General features: G+C 37.2%; 1 protein-coding gene across 1 annotated transcript in view; it reads left to right on the top strand.

Moving 5' to 3' along the window:
• LOC111151119 (usherin) overlaps positions 1-24,467 on the top strand; it is a 680,307-nt gene that overhangs the window by 346,813 nt on the left and 309,027 nt on the right. Inside the window, exons 34-35 of the mRNA XM_022508904.1 lie at positions 2,155-2,302; positions 21,116-21,267. Of these exons, the coding sequence (XP_022364612.1) occupies positions 2,155-2,302; positions 21,116-21,267 (300 nt within the window). The remainder of the gene's footprint in view (positions 1-2,154; positions 2,303-21,115; positions 21,268-24,467) is intronic.

Genomic DNA, 24,467 nt, shown 5'->3' with positions numbered 1-24,467 from the left:
GTGGATTTAACAGTAAGATGCTCCAACATTTTTCCCCTCCTAAGGAAAAAAAAAAAATCTAGGAACTGAAAGTGGATATATTTCTGTCTCTCTGAGGACTGAAAAGAATGCTCTTTCTATCATTTCCCTTTGATAATTCAGCTGTCCCACTTGGGCTCTTTTCCTGCCATGTTTTCTAGCAGACTTTTAGTATGTTTGAAATGTCTTTTTTTTTTTTAATTTTTCTATTTTAATGTTCCAGTAGTTATTTCTTGGGCAACAATGACATGTCCTAGAGCTTTGAGTCATGGTTTGGTCACAAGTTCAATTGATTCCTCTTTATTTGCAGAGATTCTGTTCTCAGGAAGGGGATAGTTTATCTCTTCCATATATATGCACATGCTGCAGCTGAGAATTAGAGGGAATCCACAGAGGTTAATTAGGTCCCAATCTTAATGCAATTTCATGCCCAAGCCACAGTTTAACCCACCAGAAATTTGCTTACGCTGATGAGAAATTATCCTGTATAGGCTACCGCTGTATTGTTACAAGGGAACATGAGATTGAACTCCATGTCAACTGACCATTTAATATTTATACTTTGAATACTTAGAATAAAGAATTTGCAACAACTTGTTAAATGGTATACTGCAACGTTAAGAAAAATACCTTTAAAAATAAGTCAACTCTCTTTTATTTATAGGGAAAAGAATTTCAACTGTGTTAATTATCAAAAGGTTATTCCCTTAATATCAAGCTGAAAAGCAGGAGACAGGCCCAAAGAAATAAAAAAGTGTTTTAACTTTTTATGCTAGCAATATCTACCTTCCCTGAAAATGGACTGAATGCCTATCTGCTTTTTACATTGTCCTAGGATTTTGCTTCATTTTCTTAATCTGTTTTCAGTAAATTTTAGTGCTTTTTGAAATATTTTTAAATTTGAGCGCATTACAACTGGAACCTAAGGAGATATTGAACAAAGGTTAAGTGTAGTTTTCAAATATCTGTGTTGTATAAAGATATGATTGCTAATATTTGCTAGCAAATATGGTCTGGAAAAACCCTGTTTGTCTGTCTCTGCTTCCTGGAGAAATGTTTATCCAATAAGTTAGGTAGCAAAGATATTTTCCTAATACACTTAAAACATTTATTTTGGAATTATTTGTATTTAATTATGAGAGTGCACACAGAAGTTTCCAGGTATTTTTTAAGATTTTTTTTTTCAGATTTTATGTATTTGAGAGCAGGGGAGGGGGGAGAGACAGGGCAGAGGGAGAGGGACAAGCAGACTCCATGTTGAGTCCAGAGCTCGGTCTAGAGCTCGGAGCTCGATGCCAAGACCCTGAGATCATGACTTTAGCTGAAATGAAGAATCAGATGCTTAACCAAATGAGCGCTCCCAGGGAGACCCCCTCCCCCCCAGGTATCTTTAACATCCATATTTTCATTTATGGCATTAGTAATACCTTATTAGGGAATGGGAAGATTCTGTGATCACTTTAAGTTGGCCCTGTAATGAGCCCATTTCCTCTGGCACGTAAGTAAATGATTTGACCCTTTAAGCCATTAAACAGTCACTCAACAACTGCTTTGTTGCTGATACATGAGAAATACTATTTTATTCAATTTCAAATTATGCAGTACTTTAAGCATATTGGTTACCACTGTCGCAATGAAAGTGATTATATTTGCTGTAGATCTTTTCATTTACTCCAAATCACTTGTTTTTATCCTGAAGTAGTTTCAGTCTCTAGTACTTCCCTCCCGTTGTGCACACACGTGTGTGTGTGTGTCTGTGCATGCACGCACTTAATTCCTTCTAGGAAACTTTGTGCGAGGCTGATTTCATCAAGGGGATTCACCCAGGCAATAGATGCTCTCTCTCTAGGCTCTAACATAGGATGCACTTATAATTTATACATGCATACGTTTTGGGTTATTTTCTAATTATTGGAGATGGCTGTCTTATGTCCTAAAAAGCGAACTAATTAAATGTCAGGCCTCAGCATTGCACAGATTTATTTGGTGGGGTGGCAGGGCCGGGGGTGGGGGGATGTGAATCAACAAAACTGTATTTCAAAGAATCTGGAACTCTTGTTAGGAATCATCTGTTTCCAAGGCTCACTAAAACTTTTGGGACCCAGAGTGAAATGTGGTTTTGGCGTTTCTCCCCAGGCTTGCACAGGGGGTGGGTGCACCGTGAGCGAGGCCAGTGAGGCCCTAACTGAGGAACAGATACCCGAAGGAGTGCCGGCCCCCAAAGCGCACTCCTACTCACCCCACTCCTTTCACATCTCCTGGACGGAGCCTGAATATCCAAATGGTAAGTGAACTCTTTTAGCCTCAAGTTAAAAAGATGATTAGCAAAGGTAAATTAATATTCTAAATGGCAGCTTATATGTGGTGCTTAATTTTTAATGATCATTTTAGCACATAAAATACCTGAGATAGTATCATTGTCTGTAGTTAGGAGGTTGTGGTTTTTAGGCTAACACACAATTTTGGTGGCTCAAAAGTGCTCCCTTTTGATAGTTCTTGTGTACTGCATCTTATTGTTTAATACGGTCCAGGAGAGGTGGAGAGAACAGATGAGGATTCCCAAGGTGCTATTGTGACAGTAACATTATATTTTCAGGGAGTTTCTATTTTTGACAGTTCTTAATTCATTCTCGGAGAGGCAGAGAGATGGAAAGTCCATGCACATCTTGTATTTCAAAATGCTTTTGATTGAGTAAGTTTATCTTAGAAGAGACCACTGGAAACTCTGTATTTTAATACTGTATATGTAAATTTGCCAGCATGCAGTTTTTAAACAGTGCATATATTAAATATATGTGTATTTCTACTTGTTTAACTTCAAGTTGATTGCATATATTTCTAAATGATACACACATCTTTGCATAGTTTAGAGAATTAAGTTAGCCAGTTATAGTTCGCTTAAATAAAATCTTATTATAAAGAATTTGTAAAAACTTGGAGGTAGAAATTACTTTATTCATTTATTAGAAAATCTTTAAGTTTCACACAACATACTGTCCTTGTTCCACACTGGTGGACACTTATGTACCATCAAATTTTGTTCCCTTTAAGACAAACATCAAGATTTTTAATCTCCTAGAAATTGTTTTAAGTAGCTTGTTACTGAAAATTGAGATGGCCTCCTTTAGCATAGCCAAAAAGAATGGAAGAAAAAAATTGTAATTTTATTAGTTTGTCTTATGTTTACTATGATATTAATTATTTCGGTTATCTCATTTTAATTAAACTTTTGGCAAATGCATTAGATGTATTTGAGGTAATGGAGAGAGCTCAAATAATTACAGTGAGTGATTATCTCTGCTATAGAAGCGATTCCTGTACTGTTACAGATTTCCTACTAAAAAAATAAATGGATCTCTATTTGATACTTACATGAAAGAGTAGAAAAATCTTGTCATACTTCATGCTCCACAAATGTATCTAGCCCATAGATGGCAATGCAAATGTTAGTGATTTATTCCAGTTGGATAGGTATTAAATGCCATTACGTGATTTGCATCATAGAACATTTTCCTTCATACCAGTTGGTCATGGCACCTGAAACCACAACTGTACTCAGAATCCTAGGTGGACCTAGAGAAATACTTTCTATATTCAGAAGAATATTTGTATACTATGTTTTGTGCATTTACAAGCAATTTTAAAATATAGTCATTGAACCAAAAAAAATTTGAAGTTTTGCAGATTTCTTTAAACACCTTAATTGTATTCTAAAGTCTTGTGTTTAGTCACATCAGAATTTTCAAAATTTTTATTGTAGGGCAGTGTTAGACATTTAAAAAGTAATAGTGTTCATTTAAAAAGAAAACAGCAACTATCATGCCACCTGCTTCTCTCTTCACTTGCCCCAAATTTTCCAGTGTTTGATTTTTATTGTCTTGTCTGAAGAGGGAAAATCTGATTGTTGGAAAACAACTTGTTCCTCTATTTGTTTTTAAAGCCTCATACTTCACCCTAAAAACCTAACAGATAAAATCCAAATTCTTTAGCCTAGTATTCAGGTCACTCCCAATGTATGACTCAACCTGCATTTATAGAGTCACGTTCCTTTCTAGAATACTTATGGCTTACTGTAGGGTTGTAACACGTTCCTTTCTAGAATACTTATGACTTACTGTAACACACCTAACACATGTTCTTTTCCAGAATACTTAAGGCTTACTGTAGTGTTATAAGATGTGTGTGTGGAGTCAAATAGGCCTAGAGACAAATATTACCTCTGCTGTGTAGTAGTGTGTTACTTGGGGAGGTGGACTAAATTCCATGAGCCCTGGTTCTCTTGATTGTAAAATTGGCATTGACAACCCCTATTTTCTTTCCATCTTCACTGTGGAAATCTAAGTCATTCGTCAGAACTAAACGTGGGTCTCTTTAAAAAAAAAAAAAAAAAGATTTTATTTATTTATTTGTTTGTTTGTTTGTTTGTTTGTTTGAGAGAGAAATGAGAGCTCAAGCCGGAGAAGAGCAGAGGGAGAGGGAGAAGCAGACTGTCCACTGAGCAGGGAGCCCAACACAGGGCTTAATCCCAGGACCCCAAGATCTGGAGACCTCCACCTGGATTGTTATTACCCTTTATATTCAACATAGTCAAGTTGATTTTTCCGCATGTTCTCTGCCCCTCTATCTGCCCTTTCTCCTGTGTTACTCCTCTCACTAGTAGCACAACCCAGTCACGCCAGCCAAAAGCCTGGGCGGCAATCTTGACTTCAACCCTGGCTCACTCCTGATTTGCCTTACCACGCAACGTTCAACTGCACTTCTCTAAGGAAGGTCCCTGATATTTTTCACCCAGATAACTTCAAGAACTTCCTCAGACCCTGCAAGAATCTGAATTTATTCATTCAAAGTGTATTTTTTGATGACCTACTAGGAGCCATCATTCTGATGACACCAGGATGAATTTGCCAATCTCTGACCTTAAAGACATTAGAGTTCCACAGGGGAACACAAGGGAATCACAAGGTCAGGATGTGAATAAGGTGCCAAATGTATGGAGAAGCAGCTCCCCAGGGAGCCCTATGGGCTGTGGGAGTGTCCTCCCTCTGGGTCTCCATTAGATGTGGCAGGTCCAGAGACACATAAACATTTAGACTGTCTTGTCATGTAACAGATGCTTCTTGCCTGGTTTTGCACATGCTGGGATATAAATGTCTAGTTCTTGCCTAACAAGCAAGTGGTCATCTTTAGCCAGCATAGCTTAGGAAACAGGCTCTCTGCTTTTTGTAAATGACTCTGATTTAAACAGTTACTTTCTACTCATCAGAGTCTTGTAATAATCCTGAACCAGTGACTAAGAGAATGGCCTCTTGCCCTTCTGAATGCCATTTTCTTCTTTGTTTCCCAACCTGCTCTCACTTCACATCTTGTGCTGGGAAGCTTGCTCTTTGCTTTAGGACATGCTTCCTGTGCTCTGAGAATTCTTCCTGTTCTGGAATCTTTCGTTCTGTGCTGTACCAGCAGTTCTAAGAATAGTGCCTGACCCACATAATAGATACTCAATTAAAACTTTGCTGATTAGCACTACCAAAAGAAACAATAAATGCACAGAAAATAACAAATGTTAGCAAGGATGTCGAGAAATTAGAACCCTTGGGCACTGTTGGTAGGAATGTAAAATGGGGCACCCATTATGGGAAACAGTATGGAAAATGCCTCAAAAAATTAAAAATAGCATTACTGTGTGATCCAACAATCCCACTTTTGGGTATTTATCCGAAAGAATTGAAAGCAGGATCTTGAAGAGGTGCTTGCACACCCACAGTCACGGTAGCATCATTCACATTAGCCAAGAGATGGAAGAGACCCAAATGTCCACAGATAGATGAATGGATAAGCAAAATGTGGTGTGTATATGTATATACAATAGAATATTATCCTGACCTTAAAAAAAGAAATCATCACATGCTACAACAGGGATAAACCTCCAGGACATTATGCTAACTTAGAGAAACCAGTTACAAAAAGACAAACACTGCATGATTCCACATATATGTGATATCTAAAGTTATCAAACACATAAAAACAGAAAGTAGAATTGGGCAGGGAGTTGGGAGGGGGAAGGGAGAGTTGCAGTTCAATGAATCTAGTTTCAGTTTTGCAACATGAAAGGGTTCTAGAGATCTGTTATACAACAATGTGCATTTAGTCAACAATCTATATTATACATAGAAAAATAGTTAAGATGGTAAATTTAGGTTATGCATTTTTTATCACATTTTTTAAAAATATGAGGTAGAGAGGACACAATAACATGCAGCAAACTTTTAAATCAGAAGAAGAAAGGTTAAAGGCTGTTAGTTTAAAATAAACAAAAGTTTCAATTAATAATCACATAAAGATATATACATAAAATATACATTTGTTAAACCAAATTAAGATCATTCTATCTGTCCTGTGCAACGTGTTTTTCTCACTTAACAACATGGTGGAGACATGTTTCCAGGGCAGTTAAGCAGAGAAAGCCCAGCTTCAATGTTTTAAAAGGCAGTGGAATCTCACTGAATAAAACCACAGCTTATGTGACCCATGTTTTATCAGTGGATATTTATGCTTCCATTATTTTACTGTTATAAATAATGCTACATGCTATTGTCTTCTTTTACCAAGTAGTCTTTAAGTACCTGGTCTTTATCACTTGATTCACACCTAAGGCTCTGCTCTCCTTCAAAGATGTCCTACTGAATTCTAGCCCCTTGTTTCACTTACCTTCAAAAATGGGGATGTGACCCTCCAGCTCTGTTTCTCTAATCAGGGCATCCATGTTCCCTCTGGCAAAGGCGTTCTCTGCAGGATGCAATTTCAGGCAGGGTTTTAAAACCTGAATAAGAGTGACTTTTAGGAAGATAAGAACCCTTTGTTGTACAGCACCTGGACCCTGCCTTTGTCATACCATCAGCCATCAGTGAGAAGGGGCACGAAGGATTCCTGTCTATTAAATTTGTGACCTGTGTTGTGAAGATTACAATTGCGTAATTAGAATTATGTTTTCGAGAGCTTCCAAATTCTCCTGAGCCATATTCCCTTTCAGAAGCCTAGACCTTAGAATCTGTAAATATGCTTTTTCCTCACACTTGAAGTTTCCCTTGCTGAAAAATCAGCATCAATATCTGACTAGACCACACTGATTTCTCATTACCTAGCATAACATGTAGTAACATTTGAAAGTAATCAGAATATGTTTTTTTAAATAGTAAGTAGTAATATAGAATGTGAAATTCTTATCCTTTATTAATATTTACAATTGCTTGTAACTATCTACTATCTTTACTTGAGCAAATTTGCTAGAACAGTTTCCCTGTTAGATTGTGACCCACATAAGGGGAGGCATGCGTCTTGTCCTCCGTCACCTTGTTCATGGTTCTAGAGCCAGCAATTGGCAGGGGTTCCAGTCATGGGTAGAGGAGTATTAAATTGCTGTTGAAGGAATTAATGTTTGCTGAGGACAGGGACAATAATAACATAGTAATTGTATGGATGTGAGAAGTATATTCCTATGCAGTCATACAATACACACAAACACACATTTACGGCACGTTTTATAATTACATAATGTAGAAGAATGATTTCAAAGACAGCAGAAAGGCCTCTCCCTCTTGTCCTGCTGAAGGCTCAAAGACCTAGTTGTTTGGCCTAAGATTTTCTCAGCTGAGTGATTTGTCAAGATTCTAAAGAGAGACAGCACGTGAAACCGGATCTGCATTGCGTGCCTCTGTGCGAAAGGGTAGACTGTTCTTGCTATCGAGATGAGGTAATGTCAAGATATGCACAGGAGAAGGGGAGCTGGGCACCCATGGGACAGGGTCCCAGGTACTTCTTGAGAAAAGAAAGAGTACTCAAGGAACCTATGAAAATATTTTCCTAATTCAGCCTTTTGTACTGGACTGGCTTTTTGAGAATTTGGATGTGAATATGTACCAAGATAGTGGCAATTGGGTCAATAAGAACAGAAAGAATTTAAGAAGTTGATTATTTTGGCATACTTATACATAATACCGTGAAGACAATGGAACATTATTGAAGAACATTTAGCTCAGGTTTTTAAAATATTTTATCTATTTCTTTCTTTAAGACAGAATGAGAGAGAGCAAGCATTGGAGGAGGGGAGAAAGAAGAGGAATTTAATACTGAGTGTCAAGTTAGACATGGGACTTGAAATATCATGACCCTGAGATCACAGCCTGAGCCAAAACCAAGAGTTGGACTTAACCGACTGAGCCCCCTTGGTGACCCCATGAAGTTTAGTTTTTAAGCATATATATATATGTTTTCAGAAATGCGTGGTAAAGAAATAACTACAGAACTTTTATATACTTTATATGTCATCCTTCACATTAAGAAATGATGAGAAAGAAATAGACTTTTATAGTGCATGTCGAAGTTGTGTGTGTAAATACTAAGCAATTCACCCATAGGAAGATAAAAGTATTTGATTTCCTACCAACGCTGATGGTAATAGTAGTAGGAATAGCTACAGCTTAGAGCTAGGTAGCAAGCACTTCAGTCCTCACAACCAGCCATGAAATGGGTATGGCTGGGGCACCTGGGTGGCTTAGTGGGTTAAGCCTCTGCCTTCAGTTCAGGTCATGATCTTAGGGTCCTGAGATCAAGCCCCGCATCGGGCTCTCTGTTCAGTGGCGAGTCTGCTTCTCCCTCTCTCTCTGCCTGCCTTTCTGTCTACTTGTGATCTCTCTGTCTGTGAAATAAATAAATAAAATCTTTTAAAAAAATGGGTATGGCTTCTCTAACATTCAGCTGGGGAAACTCAGATTTATAAGCATTAATTGCTCAAGACAGCTCGTTAAGTAGGAATTTAATACAAAGCAAGGTGTCAATGACAAAAAAATTCATGATTTTATTCACTGTTCTCTTCTGCCTCTACATTTTGTAGAAAAGCTCATAATTCAGTATTTCATCTAGGCACGTGAAAAAAAATTTTTTTAGATGCTTTGACTTGTTTGATGCATCATTCTCACTGACAATATTCAAAATTCTTATGATTTCTGTTCTGATTTTTCTGTGGTTTTGAAGGAATAACTATTTTTCAAACTTTTTATTTTGAACTAACTTTATTTTTAAATACCCAAAAGGCAATTCTATTTTCTTTCCTGGAAATGCTCAGTTTTAATAGGAGAAATGGATTATAGAATTCAGTGAATCACTTAGGAAAACTGCTTTGACAGTTTTGAGCAAACCTTGTGTAACTTTTATGAAACACCTCCAATCAGTTTGTCAGGTAGAATTGCCCAAGCACAATCTTTTTTAGGTTCCGTTGATTCCATTTTTAGGAAAGCCTAACAGTAATAAGGCATTATTCCACAATGTGAAAGCTGTTCTCTCTTTTCCTTTTTAATTGAAGGATCAAGTATTCACACAGGGAGATAACTGCCACATTCAATCATCATCTGGACCTTGGGGGAAAACTTGCCATTGATATTCATATTGCCATGCTGTACTGGAAAAAAAAATATATCTTTGGAGCATCTATATTCACTATACATGTTATTTTCATGACACACTAAAGCATTGTTTAATTCTTACAGTAAACAGAATTCTTCAGTGTACATAGAGATACCTTGTATTAAATTTACATCGTATTGTACTTGTATTGAATTTCCTTGGTTGTAGATGACAACCTACTGAGCACCTTAGGAAACACAATTTGACAGAACATGATGAAGAGGCACAAAGATATATATCCCAGTGGATGTGCTTTATGGACAATTATGTTTCAGCTTCCCTGTAAAAATTAAACACCTTAAAAATTCTACCATTATGGAAAGAGAAAGGTGATAAACTTGAAACTGCTTACCCTGGCGAGCCAATGGGAATTAAGTATCCATTTTGTGGATTATCCACTGTGGAGCTGAATTTGTAGAACTAGATTAAATAACCTGATCCCTTTTTACCACACAGCATTGTATTGTTTCATTTTGTTCTAGCTAGCTTACCAATTACTAGCACAAGAGAGTAAGCAAAAGAAAAGCACAGAAAAGATGAAACAGTGCAACATAAAGCGTTACTATAATTTTTTTATGTTAGATGTATATATTTTTCAGACTTTCTGGATCCACTCTTTGCTCTTTCATTCAGCCCTGTATCCTACAAGGCTGACCTTTACTCACAGTGTTGATGAGCTTGCTCTCTGTCTCTCTCTCTGGCTTCCTTTTGGTTTGTCCCTGAGCAGTGGCAGCAGCAGCTAGAGATTAGAGGGTGGGAGGAGAAAGAAGTCTCAGAATTTAAAGCCTTTGTTCCTTTTGAGCCCGGGCTCCGGGCTCCAGGGTAGAGCCATATCCTTCCTCCAAAAGCTACAGTACCCATCCAATGGCCCTTTCCTATAACTCCAGCTCTTTGTCCAGGTTCCCAAATCTGTTCTCATCCATTCCCTTGCAAATTTGAGGATGTTTAAAGGATCCTACTGAACTTCCGTTAGCATGGTCTCCTAGGAGTCCTAACTAGGACCTGCTGGGAATGCATTATTACCACCTGGTCTTTCCCTTAACTCTGCCCATAGCTTTGTAAATGAGTTTGAGTTGCTATCAAGTTTCTGCTGAGTCCTTAACTGATTTTTAAATTTCATATAATCCACACTTAACACACAGAATTTGGGGGCTGGGTCTAGAGATAGATGTAAAATGTATTTTGGGAATAGCAAAAGTAAATAAGTAAATAAAAATCCCATCTAGTTAAACTTTGACACTCTAGACATTTTAAAAGCAAATAAGGAGAATGGTATTCAAAAGTTCTAGATGAAGACTCTTTATCTAATATGTCTGTGATATTTAATTTTTTAAATAGTAATCAACTCATTGATACCTCATTGAAATCTTTCTATTAATTATTATGAAATAGTTATTGTAAGTAATCAGATAATGACTTGTGACATTTTTCCTTTTGATGAAGTAGGTCCAAGGGCCAAGTTCATCTTAAACATGATTTTCTCAGAAAAATTTAATTTCCTAACCCACCTAGAGGAGGTTAGCATCTGCCTTCCCAGCCACTACCATTTTTTCTTCTTTTCCATCTGGTTCTCTTTTAATACATAATCCACTTAGTCCTCCTACTCACTTAGATTGGAAATTTTATGAATGTAGGAACCAGGACTGTTCTGGGTATTTCCAGCTTGAAACACAATATCTGGCACATAGTAGGAATTCCATAAGTATTTACTGAGGAATCAGATAACTACTGAAAACCAAATCCACTAAATCCAGCAGATTTCTTTTTTCAAAAAGTATTTGACAGCACTTGGGAAGTACCTGTTCTGTTTTGTTTTTCCACACTGTGCTCTCTGAACTTGATTGGGGTAGAGAGGAATCTTAAATAGTTAGTACACACATAGGAAACTGCTGGATGATGACAGATAGCATACAAGTAGGGAATACAGACCTGTCTACAACGTGCTTCCGAGAGATGGGCAGGTTATGTTTTACAAGAGATATGCAGTACATGACACAGGTGAGCATAGGAAAAGATAGTCTAAGGCAAGATTTTCACAGCAAATAAGGCTTTAATTTACATGTGAAGGAAGGGACAGCTCTAAGTTCATTCCTCTTATATGCATCACACTTGATTCCTAAGGTACTTGCATATATGCTCACTCATTTGATTTTCACATTAACTATGTCAGGCCACCAGGACAAGGAATATGACCCCCATTTTATTGATAAGGAAAAAAATAGTTTGGAAAATGTGAGCTTCCTAAGTTGTGAAAGTGTGTGGTCATGAGAGAAAGGCCGTGTGCTCTCCCTCCTTTTTTCTAAAAGCTTAATCAAATGACATTGGATGAAATCACAGCTCTTACATCCCCCCACCCAAGGCTACCTGGTACCTGACTAGTGTCCATTCTTTGGCGCAGCTCTCATCAATACCAGCTAACCATTTACTCATAAACAATGTCAACAGTGATGTCAGGGGCTTGGTCAGGTACGAAGTCCTCAGATGGATTCTCATTTATCTTGAGTTAGTGTTGCTATGAGGATACAGCCAACATGTAGTTCCTCAGGAGTCTTGAAGACTGACAAAAAGACCCCTGAACTAGCTGTTAACCCCTTTCTTCTCAAACAAAAGCAACCCAAACTGTGGAAAAGAAAGGATAAGAGAAGAAAAGAAAGTTGGCGTAGCTATTTTAATATCATATAGAGGAGACTTTGGGGCAAATAGGATTATTAGAGATAGGTAAATTCAAAATGGTAAAAGGGAGAATAAAATTACAAACTCTTCTTTCATCAAAATGTGCTGTAAACAAAGTACCTAAAGAGATAAGTAATAGAGTGGGATATAACATTTACCACACACATAACTGTCAGAAGGCTAGTATTTGGAATACTTAAAGTATTCTTTGGAATCAATAATAAACTGGGGAGGGAATGTAGCCAATAATAATTGTAATAGCATTGTATAGTGACAGATGGTAGCTACACATACCATGGTGAGCACTAATGTACAGAACTGTCATACCATTACATTGTATACTTGAAACTAATATAAGATCATCTGTCATCTATATTTTGATAAAATGTTTTAAAATATATAAACTTAAACTTAGAAGAAATGAAACCCAAACTCTTTACTTCATTTATTATTTTCCAACACACTTTGTCAATGATAACATATTCCAGATGTTGTTAGAATAATAATGATAAACTGGGGAAATATCTGCAAAAGCATTTCACAAAAGAAGAAAAAGCAAATAGCTAATGAACATAAGGACATGTGCTCAACCTCTTTCATAAGCTGGAAACAAAAAATAATACCAAAAAAGGTACCATTTTGCCACATATAATAGTGGCACAGTTTAAAACTGTGAGTTATACAAGGTCTTTTTGAGGATATGGAACAATGAGGACTCATTGTGGGAATTGGTGCACTTTGAAAAACGGTTGGGTGTTGTCTAGCAAAATTAAATATATTCCAACAATTTCACTCCAGGACCTACGTGCTAGTAAACTTCACGTCTGCCTCAGGACACAAGTACAAAAATGATAACAGATACAGGGACATAAGAGACAGAACGAGGAAACAATTCAAATGTCAACAGTAGAATAAATGAATGAATTGTATTGTGCAGGAATATGATACAACAATGGAAATGAGTGAAGTGTGACCACCCTCAATAAGACAGACAGGATTCATGTTTATTATGGTGAACAAGAAAAGATGCAAAAATATCTTTTTTTCAAGTAGGCTTCATGCCCAGCGTGGAGCATAACGCAGGGCCGAAACCCATGAGCCCAAGATCAAGACTCCAGCTGAGATCAAGAGTTGGATGCCCATCCGACTGAGCCACCCAGGTGCCTCCCCCCCAACTATATATTATATGATTCTATTAGCATTAAATTTAAAAATTCACCAAGCTTAATTATATTGTTTATGGATGCATTCCTAAATAGAAAAGCAAACAAATCATTCTTTAGAAGTTAACACAGCTGTCTGTGAGGAAGAAAAAGAGCTGGAATGAGGGAGGACACATAGAAGGTTCATGGGGTGCTGAAGATTTGTGGGGTGCTAGCAATATTTTATTTTTTAACCTTGGTGATGGTTACATGGCTTTCCACTTTTTCATTTGTCTTTGAGATATAACATATTTTATGTATTTTTCTATGTTATGTTTTATCACATAATTTAAGAAACATAGAAGAAATAAGTGCACGGAAGTTAGAGAGTGTAATGTTTTGTGCACTGTTGAACCTGAATGTTTCTGTATGTTACACCAACCCGTAGCTCCAACACTTTCTGTCTGGCATTGACTGTGTTATTCAGTCTTTCTCCAACTTGTTTTTCTCCTCTGTAAAGGGAAACTGAAACTTTTTTTTTGCCTTCAAGGGTTTTTCCTGAGGATTGATGGCATCTGATCTAAAACATGAATACTCTTGTTAATTTTTCAGCATAAAGGTCCTTTGACTTTCAAGCTTTTGCCTCCTCTTACTTTGCCATGCTTTCCTATGTAATAGTATTTGTTTTGCATTTTAATGAAATGTTACATGTTGAGATAGTTACAGATTCACATGCAGTTGTAAGAAATCATGAAGAGAGATCTCATTGACCCTTTCCAGCTCCCCCAGGATACTTTTAAAACTATACTACATGATCACAACGATGATTTTGACACTGATACAGTCAAGATGCAAAACAGGGGTGTGACTTTTTTTTAATCCCCCAATTGAAAAACAGTCCCCTTTGAAACCAGTAGACGAAAGGTAAGTTAGTTCTTTGGTAGTGGGCTTTTGGAAATCATTCACACCTACCCTCACAAAACCTCTCTAAGGTGGATAGACCCTTCTCTTTCCTGCATAGTGACCCATGACACCATGCTGTGCTCTAACCCTAACCTCAGCTCTAAGCATTATAAATTTGTTTTATTAAAGAAGAGAAAATATATAAAACTGTTAAAGCTATTTCTCTCTTAGAATTCCATACTACCACTGCAATATGGCATTCCCACACCCCTCTCTCAATCACAACTCATTACTATATATTCAGGAAAAGGAGGTTTTCAAAAAAATTTTTTTTTCTTTTGATATTTTCAGCTGCCCTTTTCCCTACATCTGTGGTCTTCCCTACTCCAGTCTATTGCAACTGTGACTCTAGATTAATTCTTTTAAATATCATGTTTATTTTAACCTCTGGTCAATACACAAAAATATCCATAGTTCTCCTGTGCATCATAAAATCCCCATCCCTTGGTGTGGCATTCAAGGTCTGTTTGAAGGCTCATTTTCTATTAGGCATTCACCAGTTCTGACAATAACAACAGAATACGGATCTATTCTGGATGTCTTTATTATACCTTGCATTTTCTTGCTTCCAGGCACTGGTAAATGTCATTTCCCCACAAGGAACATCTTCCTGAGACATGGCCTTTTCACATTTTACCTTTTATGGAAGACCCAGCCGCTTTGTACAGAAACCCCAGCTGCTCTAAAAAGCTTTCAGGACTTACTTAAAGCAGAGTGATTGCCCCTTGCTAGAAGCTCTTGTATGTCTATACCATTTGTTGAGCATAAAATTTTTGTGGTGCTTATCCCTTATATTTAACTCTTCAATTGTTTAATTAGACCTGTGTTTAGCCCTTTTTTTACTTCCGTAAAGGCAGATATTATTCCTTATTGTTTCTGTTCCCCAAAGTACCAAGCATAGTAGCTTTCAGGAATTGACTTCCGGTAGATACACACTAAGTTTTTGTTATGCTCAACTTAATTGCTTGTAGGGCCAGAACGGGTTTGTCAGTACTTATTTGAGCAGAATTCCTATTTTAGCAGAGAAAGTTAGGCTGGAGATGAAGAAGAGGCGCGCTGGTGGTAGGGGGATGAGATTGCCAGGCTCCAAGCCGGAGTTGATATTTATTTGTGTGACCTTGGAAAACAGCTTAGCCTAAGAGTCCGTTCCCCTAACTCAGTAACAAGGCAAATAACACTTCTTATTTCTTGATGTTGTTAATGGAAATAATTCATATCAAGCATATTGCCTATTGTCTGACTTAACATGAGTGTTCAGTACATTTTTTAATAATAAAGTGTTTAAAATTTCAAAAACACACAGCATTTTGAGAACTTTACATTTAACTTTTTTTCAAACCTATTCATACATGTCTTGTACTCTACTTAAAGAAGGAAAGTGCCTCCTTAAGCTTCACTTAAAATGTGCACTGGAAATTCATTAGTTTTTGTTATATACTTTAGAAATCTGAGATCAATGAAAATTGTCTTAATACATATTTGAGACTTAATTGCTAAATGTATGTTTTTAGAACTGAATTATACAATATTTCATATAATACTAATTTAATTTACATTAAAAAGTCTGTTAGTGAGAACTTATGACATCTGCCTGCCTATCTTGGTACGAAATGGATTATTATTTTCAAATGGTATCTCTTAGTGTCCACCAATTTGCCAGGCCGTTTGACCATATGTCCTTAACATGGATTATATCGCTAATGGCCTTGCCCAAACCAGATCAAAGGAAATACTTGCACTTGTCTCAGGCTCCTTTTTGTGGCAGATGTAGGCACCAGCTCTAAACCATGATGGCATCCCACTTTGGCCTGCCCTTGAGACCTGGTGACTAGCTGTTGAGACCTGGAGCTAAAGGCAGAAGACCCAGAGAGGTCAACATCATGAGTCTGTTCCAGCTTCACAATGTACTCACGTTGACCCCAGCTTCCCGATCCTGGGATGGGGAACTCTCATCTTGCTAGCACTCAGCAAAGGTCTGACTGATCACTGATTGCATGTGGCATTTTTGGATACGCATTTTGAAAAATGGCCCTCTGTCTGTAAAGAATGAATTGTATGGAAACATGAATAATGCATCAAAACATGAGGCTGGCTATTATTCTCGGATATGAGATGATGGCAGAATGGACTAGGTGGCCATGAGTATGGTGATGGGTGAAGATCAGTTGGGAGTGTACAGTCTGTGTGTCTCAGTGATGGAGTTGGTATGGTGGGGGAGGAAGAGGAGAGGAGAGAGTCCAATATGTCTTAAAGGCTAGATGACACTTACCCAGGGTACACTTGGATTCTACAATTTAGATCTATAATTGATCTTTTCGTTCTTCCCGCAAGTGCTGTCAAATAGTGGTTACTTACCAAACGCTGGGTTACTCTGTAGGTATGTGTGCATGTGTGCACGCTCACCCGTGTGAAAGCTGGACTTGAGTTTCACCCACCTTTCCATTCTGATGCATCCTCCATACTAAACATTTTCTGAGCAGTTGAATTAATTGTCACATATCTCATTGAATTTTATTCTCAGCTCATTTGCCATGCACTCATCTTACTCTAAGCACTTCTCTTAGCAACTGTCTGTTATTTCTTTTTACATAGTTCCGGATGTCATGGTTATCTAGCTTCTTAGCATTGCTTGCTAGGGGTTGACTTGCTTCAGTCAGGCAGACAAAACAAAGAAGAAACTGTTGAGAGACTGTCACTGAGGGAGGAAGGAGAACTCAAAAAGTAGACATAAGAATGGATTAAGTGTAGCCACTGAAGGAGGTGAAGGGTAAAAGTTGGGTAAGTTTCCTAGATCTCATTGGTCCCTGAGGGTATTACTGAATTAGAGAATATACTCTTTGGTGTCCACAATGCATGGTTTCAGTCATCACAAGATGATTCAATTATATTCATTATAGTCTGTGTGGGAAGACAGGTGAGTACTGTGGAGTCCTTGCTGGAAAGATTTCCTCTAAAAATGGTTAAAATTCTTAAAGTTTATACTTAAGGAATGAGATTTAGTTGTAACAAAAATTAACTTCTATGAAATGTGTCATTTCCCAATATGTCAGATAAATGAGATATTATGCACATAATCCTAGCATAAAAGAAATTCTCTGTTCCCCAATTATGTAAGAAAACGGAAATATTGATTTGGGTACTTTCTATGTCATTGTTGAAAAGCAGGTCAAGTAGATAGCATTTTGAGGGTCTTACAATTTCTTTAAGAGCTTCTCCAACACGTTATTTGCACATAAGTTTTTTTTTTTTTTGGTGAGGATTAAAAGATTGCTTAGCTGAGGGCCTGGCACATCATAATTTCTTATCATGATTATTACTGTGATTTTATCCATTTTTTCTTCTCTTAAATGTCCTGTGACTATTTAGTTTTACATTGTATATCTTTCATTTCTTAGTTTTAATTCATCTGTGCTTTTGTGTTTTGATTATTAAATGGCATTAAACCAAATACTTTCTGTAAGTATTCTCAGAGTTATCAGAGATGGTCATACTAGAATAAAGGAGAAAGTTGACAGTTGTACCTTTTTGGTGTAGCCAAAGGGCTACATGACAGTAAAATACTGTTACACCAAAATTTGGAAATGAGGGAAATAGGCCTGCTCTTAAAAGATAAGCTATACAACGTTATCCTCATCAAGGAAAATAAGTCCACGTAGTAGCTTTATTTAAAAAGCACTAGCTCAAAAAATAAATAAATAAAAAGTATTAGCTCATTCAAATATAAACGGCTTTAATCCTAAAGGATGTACTGACCAATATCTAACTAGTGAAACAGAGAATGTGCTAGGATTGTAAGACAGACTGTGTTTAATATAAGGAGTTGATTACAAATGTGTTGGAAGGGCTGTAGAAACAAAAATGGTGATTGTCAGAGCACTGCTAACTTCCCTGGTCTTTGGCTTCTGAGTCGGCCTCTGCTGTTGCTAGCTGCTAGATTTGCTGATGCGGTGCTTGAACCATCAGGAGGTACTGCCCCAGCCCAAGCTAAAGGGCCACCTAGAGTCCACTACTGAAGAAGCTGGAAATGCAGAAGAGGCATTTCTGCTGTGGACACTGCTTGAGGCCACAGCTGCTTTGTCCCTCTGCTGACCTCTCAACAGTTAGCAAAAGCCTCAGCACGTAGAGCTACAAGTTGGACATTTTCTGTCTTCCTGATTCTGCCCGGCTTGCAGTGTCTCCTACTGGTGAAATCCAAGAGGAAGCCAGCAAGCCAGAGGGCGGCAAATACAGAGGACCGACTGTCAAGCCCGGCACACAGAGCAGACTGTAGACCTGCGGATGTGGGGCTGTGGGCAGATGAGCTGGATGAATAACCAGACTATTCAACAGCCATGCATGCTCCTCTTGCTTCCATCACTTTCCGTGAGCAGCAATCATCACGGCACGCTTCTGCCTAACACCCTACTCTGCTTTATACAAGGAAGAAGCTCTCACCCTCTGTCATTGTATTCCATCTGGGTTCATGCCCCCTTGAGTTTAGACATGACCGACCTAGATATCCTGCAACGTAAAAACTAAGATAAAATTAATACCCGTTAACTTTCTTTATATAAATCAGCAGGGAAAAGAAGAGAAAATTAGTTATTCTATACAAATCTTTATGTAATATGAAAATAGTAAAACATGAAATGACACCTACAATTCTCATTTCCATAACTACTTTAAAGCCACAGTTGCTATTTATAATCTCTTCCCTTTGCTCTCAGCCAGCGGCTCATCTGTTTCAGAATCTTGACCTAGTAAGGTAACCCAAACCTTCATTACTGAAGGGTGTGTGTGCTTAGTGTCAGCATGCCCCAGGAAGCCAATGTCTCCTTCCACACAGTAACTTTTTTTCTTTTTTGCCTGTTGATTTAGTTGCGTGAGGATCCCAAATGGCCGGGGAATATTCTGTTTCTAATTTAGTGGTAACTTGCTTTGCAGCCCACAACTAAGTCCTCTTTGTGGCTGGAGAATGCAAACATATTAAGTGTAATAGTAAGAGGAAACACTCTGACTACCTTCTCTTGATCCCCATTTCCACATTTCTCACTGTAGAAAAGCCGGCATCAGATACTGACCCCTGGCTCAAATCAGGCGCAGCATCATGTACGAACCCTCAAATCCACAGATGTCATCACCCAGCCTCGGCTGTAATGTGGGCTTTAGGAGGCCGTTCCAGCAATCTCTTAGGCTATGGGTTGATGAGGTATATTATTAGATGAGTAACGTTTATGGCAGTAACTCACTCCTTACTTGTTTTGCTATGAACTGATTTTTAAATCCAAAGCAGTCTCGTAAAGGACATCCTGAAAACGAGTGCAGCATTCTACAAATGTGCACGTGGTGGTGATGACAAATGTGAGCAGATTCTGGAAGGGAGTGATTTCCTCCCAGGAGAAAGGGACGCTCGGGAAAAAGCTCCTGATGTCCTTGGTCCCACCAGGAATGCTATCCCTAATGCAATGATGGGTGAAGGTTTGATCTTCCTTCAAGACATTAATGCGACCAAATTTGGAGTTCCCAGGCTAAGAGACAGGCCTCTTGGAAGCCAGCTGAATTCCTTGACAACCTTGACTGTGCTAGAGCCTCTTTCAAGACTTGTTCCTTCTCCAAATCTATCTCTGAGCTATTCTTGAATATCATCTTTTTACCAAGTCTCTTTTCATACTTCAGGTAGAGAGTTATCTCTTTTTTCTATAGTCTTATATTTTCCCTCTAGATTGGATGCTGATATTTTTACTCTGCTCTGTGTTCATTAATATATTCATTCAATCAATATACATGTAGTACCTACTATGTTTTAGGCATGGTGTTAAGTCTAGAAATACACAGGTAAGGAAGAGTCAAGATTGCCTTGGGGATCCTACAGAGAGGCAATTAAATAGCCACTGTGAAATTAATTTCACTTTGAAAGAAGTTCTAATTTAGCATGTAAGCAAAGTTTTATTTCTCAATGCTTGATCAGTTTGGGGATTCTGTAATTCCAGGGAACACAGATCCCTAACTTCCTTTTAATAAAAATATTTTGACTACATAATTCAAATGATCATATTCAACAACTATTTAATTTCACATATCTCTACTAGTTGATTTCATGAAAAGAGACATAAACTTCCTTCTGAAATAAATTTTAGTTGATCATTAAAACCTGTAAATCATAGTTTCTCTAACCCATTCATGAGTGTCTCGTGACTGCACTTTGTGCAATTTGTATTAAGGTGCTTATGGTTAGGTTATGTAATATTTTGGTTGAGAACATGGGTTCTGGAGTCAGACCTCCTAGGTTCAAGTCCTGACTCCGGCACTGGCCAGCTATGTGATTTTGAGCAAGTTACCTAATCTGTCTTGCCTGAATTTCTTCATCTATGAAATAATCATAATGATACTGCCTCTATTCTGGTGGTGCTGCTAGGAGAGGGTTAAAAAGGAGTTCATACACAACAGGTGCTTAGAACAGTGCCTGATACATCCTGAGTAATGTATAATACCTTAACAAGTAAGGTCATTTGACTTCTAGAGAACATCTACTAAGGGTATCACTTTAGAATGCAATACAAATTATAAGTGTACTTAATTTATTCATGTTTTATCTGGAACACAAATGATAGCTATTCACATGATGTAATCTGAAGAGTCCCATACTGGGGCTCTTGGGTTCTATTTCTGTCTCTATACTAATTAGCTTAACAGTTTGATATTTAGGGGTTTAATGCCTGTTTTATCCTTTGGAAAGAGACAGGGTTTAGACTGTGGAAAATACCAGATACTGTGATTCGGTAATTCCATGAAATTAGAAATCATATCAAGAAGTGCTTGCTTTCTTAAGACATTCTTTGCTGTTGTCTGGTAGTCATGCTAAAGGTCCATGATTATCTTCCCAGGTGTTATCACAAGCTACGGACTATATCTGGATGGTATATTAATTCACAATTCCTCAGAACTCAGCTGTCATGCTTATGGATTTGCTCCTTGGAGCTTACATTCCTTCAGAGTGCAAGCATGCACGGCCAAAGGTTGTGCTCTGGGCCCACTGGTGAGTATGCACATTTACATTCTGGGAATGTATCCGATGTCAGATGACAGTGAATATCAAGGAAGAAGTAAATGGTGGTGACTCACTCTGTGCACAGCTAGGCTTTCAAGCAGGATGGGAGATTTTCTTTTTATAAAATTTTATTTAAGACTTAGTAAGAGTTTATATTCAACATAAATTTCAAGAGTGTGCATAGGTCTAGTGAAGGACAGAATCTGTATTTCACTGAAAATTTTCAAGGTAAGTTGGCTGGGTTAGCGGAAGGACATTTGATTTTGTTTAGTTTAGTTATATATGTATTTAAAGTGGATGTTTTTCTTTCTAATAATGGGCTCAACAACTAAGTAAGTTTATGATTAAAAAGTGAAAACAATTGAAAGTCCATGATTGCCACAGTATGGCAGCACAGCTGCCCAAAAAGTATGTCAGTCAGTTAGAAGTTTGAACTTGTCTCATCTAATAGAATAAAATAGATTTATATCATCAGTGTGATACAGTTTCATAAGAACCGTATTTAAAACTGCATGAATATTAGCTTTTGAGATCCACATTTCAGAAATCTATGGTGTGTATTTCATTAGCAGTTAAAAGATTGACAAATCATGCTTTTTATTTTTTAATATAATTTTTAAAACTCAATAGTGCATAATTGTCATAGACCAGCATGACATTCGTTAGCTTCAAAACATCAGATTTTATTTTTGTACATTTTTCTTAATTAGATTTTGCTTCTTTTAAGGGAAATGCTCATTACTTTTAGATATTTTTTGGCAATGTTTGCTAATGCTCTATCATTTTAATGCACTCTGTCTTCACTGGAAAGTGTATTATATAAATATTACCTTGGAAAACAGCTCTACAGTTTCATTTTTGCTTCCTTATTTTTGATCATACCTTCCATTTCGTTTCAGAGGTTGGTTGCTTTCCAAGCTGCTAACATCATCTTTTGGTGGAACTGAGCTGTAGTCTTTACTGCCATTAAGTATTTTATAGCTCAGACCCTCTGATGGTTACTTACTCTTAAAAGCAGGAATGGCAAGAGGCCAGCTCTTCTTCTCCATTCAAAAGAAAAAGCAAAGAAACACGAGAACACTTCACATGAGCTTGAAACCTAGACTCTTTCAAAAATATAAACAGCACATGGTTCTGGCTACTAAATTGGCTCCCACACTGTCTCTTGATGTTCTGGCAACTTGAAACAAGGGGGACACGGTTATTGATCTGTGTCCTGTGCAGATAAGATAGTAGGCGATGTTAACCTTAAGAAATCAAATGCCACAGTGCCCTGACGGGAAGGGAGAAAACAGAATTGGATTGTAAAAGCTGCTCTGCCATGGCCTCGTACATTCTAGACTCAGTCCTGACATCAAGCGTGGTTATTTTCTCCCCTTAGTACTTTTCTTTATCCTGTGCTCAGTATGCAGACGCTTTTCCCAAGTCAATGATCCATCTCTAATCACTGGGATTGAACAACAATGTCTTTATTTAGAACAAGTCAACGCTGTGCTGCCAATAAGTTAAAACCTACAGTCTTCAATTGATCTCTAAAATATTTTTGTACCAATTACAGTATGCCCTTAAGAGATTACATATCTGAATATTTTGAATCGCCCGGCATATCTACCGTAGTCATGAACGATAGTCCAGATTCAGATACACACATCCCTTAAGGGTATTCTTTATCTAAAGCCAGTGTTACAACAAGCATTTCATTGAAACAAAAAATTCATGATTTCTGTTTTTAGATCTTTTGCTGGCAGAAATTGAAAAATAAATTTTTTGTGAGTCATATTTTTGTTCGCCTAACAACATTTTTAATGATAATTCTTGGTTTTTGGAAAGAGAAGCCTGTTTATTTTCCATCTTTTTCATGCATGCAGGGAAATACTATTCCTTGTTTTCTCTGTGACAAATATGATCTGTTCCTGAATGTGGTATGGTTCACCCTCAAAATTGGCAAGCTGAAATAATAAAGGGGATAAAACAGTAAAAAGGACAAGTTTGATAAAATAGAGTGTTTTAAAAATAAAAATGCATACATATTTTCCACATTTTTACCATTTTAATGTAGTATTAGCTCAGTATGTTCTGTTTTTAGCCCTACCGGTTTATTACCTGTTTTTGTGATTTGGTAAGAATTACTCTGTACCCATCTGAAAAAAAAGATTTTTGTGTGTGTGTGTGGTTTGTTCAGTTCTCATTCAATTTATACAACGTATTTGGCTTTTAAAGAAATTCCAGTGTTAAAAACAATTTATAATGCCTTTGATCCTAATTTTACGATGCTAATATGCATTGCCAAATTTAATCCAGTAATTGAAGTTTTTTATAAGTGCTTGAAATAATGAAAAATTAACAGAAAATACAACAGAGAATAACTTTTTAAGAGCTATCCTTGCTTTCAATTCTATTGTGAATTATATTCTATTGTGAATTAGAGAGAAACCATTCACATTTTGTGTTATATAATACGATGCACTGAATATGTCCACAGGATAATCACTCTGCTTTTGTTTTTTCCACTTAACTAATGTTAGATAACACTGGTAGTGTCTAAGATTGGGGATTTTATGACTGTGTCTGGTCTTGGAACATTCATTGGATTCAATTCTCTAAGGAGCCTCTTAAGGATGAAATGTGAAACTATAGGTCACTGCCATGGGATATAGTTAAAAAGCTGCTTTGGGTTCTTGGTGATGCATGTTTATACATGTAAACACACCTATACACGTATCACCTTTTCACATTTGTTTTTTACAAAGAAAAAAATTTATTATATAAGACATCTAAATCTTCAGGGCAATATGCAGTTGTCAAGAAAATCCTAAATGGGAAATCTACCCTAAACCTATTATTCCTCGTGCCTCATTGGCAAACATACTTATTCTACTAAGCCTTAGATTTTTCAACTCTTACAAAAAGAAAATAATGCCCATTTTAAACAGGATTGATGTAAAATTTTCAGCGAAATATTTATGCAAAGATTTCTGGTACATGATAAGAGTTTTATTAAAGATGAAAATTTTATTAAAATGTTTATATGTTTTCATGGCATACTTATCCTCAAAACAATTTATTTTCTGTGTCAGGGGAGGTTTCCAGCCTTCCAGAATGCCTTTTCCTTAACATTCTTTTTAAGGCAAGATAGATAAACGAGGAGGTAATTTTTTTTTTTAAATAGAAGACTGAGTTGAGGCAAA

Source organism: Enhydra lutris, unplaced genomic scaffold (assembly GCF_002288905.1).
Source record: "Enhydra lutris kenyoni isolate GAN:26980312 unplaced genomic scaffold, ASM228890v2 scaffoldscaffold25, whole genome shotgun sequence".
Lineage (NCBI taxonomy): Eukaryota > Metazoa > Chordata > Mammalia > Carnivora > Mustelidae > Enhydra > Enhydra lutris.
This window is presented reverse-complemented; position numbering and strand designations above follow the sequence as displayed.